Genomic DNA, 4,914 nt, shown 5'->3' with positions numbered 1-4,914 from the left:
AGATTTCTTTTTAGTAGACCATATATTTACTAGGGAGAACATTTGAAAATACTGTCTAGACTTCTACAACAAAAACAAATTCCCCTGGGGTGCCTGGGTGGCTCAGTTGGTTAAGCGTCCAACTCTTGATTTTCTCTCAGGTCATGATCCTAGGGTAGTGGGATGGAGCCCTGTATCAGGCTCTGTGCTGAGCATGGAGACTGCTTAAGATTCTCTCCCTCTGCCTCTCTCCCTCTGCCCCCTCCCCCGCTTGCTGTCTCTCTCTCGCTCTCTCTCTCTCAAATGAAAAAACAACAACAACAACGACAAACAAATTTCCTTTCCAAAATGTCTTCATTGTGAGCAACAATAGGACACTCAATTTCCTCCCGAGATCTGCCTGTCAGCACTTGGTATTCTGACCTAACCTCAGCATCCAGCCATCACACCGGGAGGCATGCAGGACCTCAGGCTGGCTTTGCCACAGTAGAGAGTGCTGTCTCTCAGCTAGAATGTCTCATGTATGTCTTGCTTTCTTCTACTATATCCTGATGAATTCTCAAATCATTGTACATATGTAAGTATATTCAGTTAGCCTAATCTCTTTCTAGGCATTAATGGTGAGATAGAAACTATAGTTACGTGATGTATATCAATGTAGACACATTGGACAGAAAATAAACTGGATGAACTATTATATCCTAAGTCCAAAAGCCAATGTTATGTTACATTGGCTTTCGTGAACATTGAGCCTTTAGTGAACACTGATCAAAATGTCTAGGTCCAGACATGGGCATAGTCAGTGTGGAGGTCGCAATTGCATAAAGACATAGTCTCAGCCAATGGGATTTTGTAAAGTAGTAGAAGGATGAAAGCACAAACAAACAAAACAAAACAAAAAACTTATGGGCCAGAAGAAAGGGAGGGCTTCTAGGAGGCAGAAAATTTTTCACTGAAGCTTAGCAAAAAGAGAAGGGGGGAAATAAAAGCAAAGACTCCATGAGCATGGAAAAGGCATAAATGAAAGAGGCAAGGAGCAACTGTTGATGTGAGTTGACCAAAGTAATAAAGGATGGATAGGATGTGTAGGAGATATGTCATAATGTATCAGATTGGAAAGATGCTTAAATAGTTAGGTTGGTGGTTGGAATATAGACCTCAAAACATGATTGATGAGCACAGATATTAGCAAACAGAAAAAAAACAAAACAAAACAGCAGACTATATGTGATAGAGTCTTTCAATATTCTTGAATAAGTTAATAACAATAAATACTTTTCTCAACATAAAAAAGATTATTTCACAGAAAGGTCATCATTTTATGTGAATGACCCAACCACCTGATGTTACAGGGAAAGCATTCCATCATCCCTGGATAAGGGCCTTTATTTCCAAGCAGAATGCCTGCTTTCAACATCAGTGATGACAGTCTCCCAGGCACACTCATCCTAACGGGCATCCCAGGGCTGGAGTGGGCCCACGTCTGGATCGCCATCCCCTTCTGCGCCATGTATCTGGTAGCGCTGGCTGGGAATGCTGCCCTCATCCTGGTCATTGTGACAGACAGTGCTCTTCATGCACCCATGTACCTCTTCCTGTGCCTTCTTTCGCTCACCGACCTGGCTCTCAGCTCCACCACGGTGCCCAAGATATTAGCCATTTTGTGGCTGCATGCTGGAGAGATTTCCTTTGGTGGATGCCTGGCCCAGATGTTTTGTGTCCATTCTATCTATGCTCTGGAGTCTTCAGTTCTTCTCGCCATGGCCTTTGATCGCTACGTAGCTATCTGCAACCCACTGAGATACACAACCATCCTCAACCATACTGTCATAGGCAAAATTGGCCTTGCCAGCATACTCCGTAGTATAGCCGTTGTCTCCCCATTCATCTTCCTGCTGAAGCGACTGCCTTACTGTGGTCACCATATCATGGCCCACACATACTGTGAGCACATGGGCATCGCTCGCCTGGCCTGTGCCAACATCACTGTCAATATTGTCTATGGGCTGACTGTGGCCCTGCTGGCCATGGGTCTGGATGCCATCCTCATTGCCATTTCCTACGGCTTTATCCTCCATGCTGTCTTCCGCCTTCCATCTCAAGATGCCAGGCACAAGGCTCTGAGTACCTGTGGCTCCCACCTGGGGGTCATCCTGGTCTTCTACATTCCTGCCTTCTTCTCCTTCCTCACCCACCATTTTGGCCAGCACCGAGTCCCCAAGAATGTGCACATTTTTCTGGCCAACCTGTACGTGCTGGTGCCTCCTGTGCTCAACCCGATCATCTATGGGGCTAGGACCAAGGAGATTCGGAGCCGACTTCTGAGACTGCTTCACTTGAGGAGGGTCTCAGTATGACTTCTGAGCGGCTGTTGGAAATGATAAAGAATGGTAAATGATACTTGGTAAAAGATAAAGTAAATGATAAAGGTAAAGGATGATTGTTTAGAACTTTAACATGGATGGAAACCTGTGATGTGAGAGGCAGAGTGACATGGTAGGAAGCACTGGAAGAGAAATGGTCAGATAAATTGGATACATTGAGTAAGATGTTGAATGTGCCCCTTGATCAATTCTGAATTGCCCAGAATGAGATTAAATTTTTCTGTCATCTCAGTAGGGACTAAAATTTGCCAAGAAGCAATGCTTCCCCAGCAGAAGTTCATACTATAGCTCATGGTAGAATTATTCTACTGGGAGGTGAAGTGATAAACAAAAACCAGAACATTTGAAATGAATATGAATTGAACTCCAAACCTTTGAGCAATGATTAAGAGCACATGATCATAAGGACTATAATCAGAGGGGCTGGGTTTGACACTGAGTTATCCACTCACTAATTTTTGTGTTTTGAGCTATTGTGATATCCTTCTGTGCCTATTTAGGTCAACTATAAAGGGGATAATAATATCTAACTCCTGAGGTTGTGGTAAGGGTAAAATAAATTAGTGACTGAATGTATAAAACTTAGAATACTGTCTGAAGCATAAAATGCTCAATAAAAAAATGTAAGATGTAAAAGTTATGTAACTTCTCAAAACATTATTTTAGTTTTAACTCATCTAAGAATAATTTTGTATTATCTCATCTGACATTATTTTTGTTATGATGTTATATAACTGCTGTATAAATTTAGACACTGCTTGGCATATAATTAGTGCTCACTGAAACCATGTTTTCTCCCCTTTACTATCCACTCCTCTGATTGTGAGGTCCATCTTCTTTTAGCCACAAATTTATCCCTTATTAAGGATATACAGGAGTCCCAGAATGTTCAGAGGATGTTCAGAGTCCCAGTGCCTTTCTGCATAACCCTTGTTCATTTTAGTAACTAAATATATCTTTTAAATTTATCATACTTGAAGTTTGTTGTGATTCTGTTAATTAAAATTGTTCACCAGATTGGGAGAGTTTAACTGTTATTTCTTCAAATATTCCTTCTTTTTCTTTCTCTCTGTTCATTCTGCTCCTTTCATAGTTTCATACATATATGTTAGCATTCCTGATGATGTCTCATAAGTCCCTGAGCTTCTGCTGACTTCCCTTCCTTCTTTTTCTTTCAGTTACTCAGACTGAATAATCTCCATTGACCAATATTCATGTTAGGTCTTTCTTTCTTCTGCACTGTCAAATGTACTATTGAGCCTTAGGGTAAGTTTTTTTTTAGTTTCAATTATAGTATTTTGTAACTCCAGACTTCACATATGATTTTTAAAAAATAGTTATCTCTTTACTGATATTATCACTATCACAAGTTCCTTTAGTTCATTGAGTATATTTAAAATAGCTGATTTAAAGCATGGTTTATTAAGTCCAATATTTTGGCTTCCCTGGGGACAGTTTCTCTTGTCATTTTTTCCTGTGTATGAGCCATTTGTTTCTTTTGATGACCCATAACCTGATGAAAACTAGACATTTTAAATAATATCATGCACAACGCTGTGAATCACATTTTCCACTTTCCCTAGAATTTGTTTTTGTTGCTCTTTGTTGTTGTTATTGTGATTAGCATTTGCTTAGTGATTTTCTGAATTAATTTTGTAACATCAATTGTTTATTAGGTGTAGCAACTGATGTCTCTGCTGAGTTATTTCAGGGGTCAGCTAATAATTGGAAAGAGATTTCCTAACATACCTAGAAGCAGTAACTCTTTGTCTTTGCTCAGAAATCTATACGCATGATGGAGCACAAATCCAACACTTAGCCATTCACTATGGGCCTCTATGCCCATAGTGAGACTTGCTTGTGCACAGTCTCAAGGTGAGCCAGGGATGAGGTCTGACAGCTTTCTCAGATAGTCCTGGGCATGTGCAGAGCCCTGACATGCACATGGCCTTCTATACTTCAGGGATATGTCAAAAATATTGAAAGCTCCTGTAAATATCTCATTCTTCAACTTTTCCTTTTTAGCTTTTTGGTTAATTTATTACTTTCCTGAAGTGTTACCCACTATCATAGGAAGCTGCAATGTTAACTGATTGCCTTTAATTATTTTTGACAATTATCCATATGAAAAAAAGGATGTTTGCATTAAGAGAGATAAGGAGCAGATCAAATAGAGACAGCCTTGCAAGAGTGGTCCTCACAGGAAGTATCAGACAGGCCAAATAAGGACAATTTTCAGGAAAGGAGATTTTGAAAGAAGTCCAGCTCCAATCTGCTCCCTCTAGATGTCACCAGGTTATTGGTTTTCACTGCGCACTCTGGTTGGTTTTTTTTAAGGGAATGGGGATTAAAGTATATTAGAATGACACAAAGCCACTGATATTACCCAAAATTCGATCATTTTTCCTAAATACAATCTCCCTGAATAGATGTAAACCTTGCTTTAATGTCTAGAATTCTGAACAAGTTGATTCAGACCATTTTTGCCCATTTTCTCATTGTTTCAATGTTAGAAGAAAATTTCCAAGGTCCTTACTCTGCCATTTTCATA

The 4,914-nt window shown here is 40.0% G+C and overlaps 1 protein-coding gene across 1 annotated transcript; it reads left to right on the top strand.

Annotated features, from left to right (window-relative positions):
- The first annotated feature begins 1,379 nt into the window (after positions 1-1,379).
- LOC147576708 (olfactory receptor 52D1-like) lies at positions 1,380-2,336 on the top strand. The gene has a single exon (XM_086679421.1). The coding sequence runs from the start codon at positions 1,380-1,382 to the stop codon at positions 2,334-2,336; it is 957 nt and encodes a 318-aa protein (XP_086535547.1).
- The last annotated feature ends 2,578 nt before the right edge of the window (positions 2,337-4,914 follow it).

This window comes from Puma concolor, chromosome D1, assembly GCF_028749965.1.
Source record: "Puma concolor isolate L17-30 chromosome D1, mPumCon1.1.hap2, whole genome shotgun sequence".
Lineage (NCBI taxonomy): Eukaryota > Metazoa > Chordata > Mammalia > Carnivora > Felidae > Puma > Puma concolor.
This window is presented reverse-complemented; position numbering and strand designations above follow the sequence as displayed.

Coding starts and splice junctions, on each gene's coding strand:
- LOC147576708 (XM_086679421.1), top strand. CDS start 1,380: ATGCCTGCTTTCAACATCAGTGATGACAGTCTCCCAGGCACACTCATC.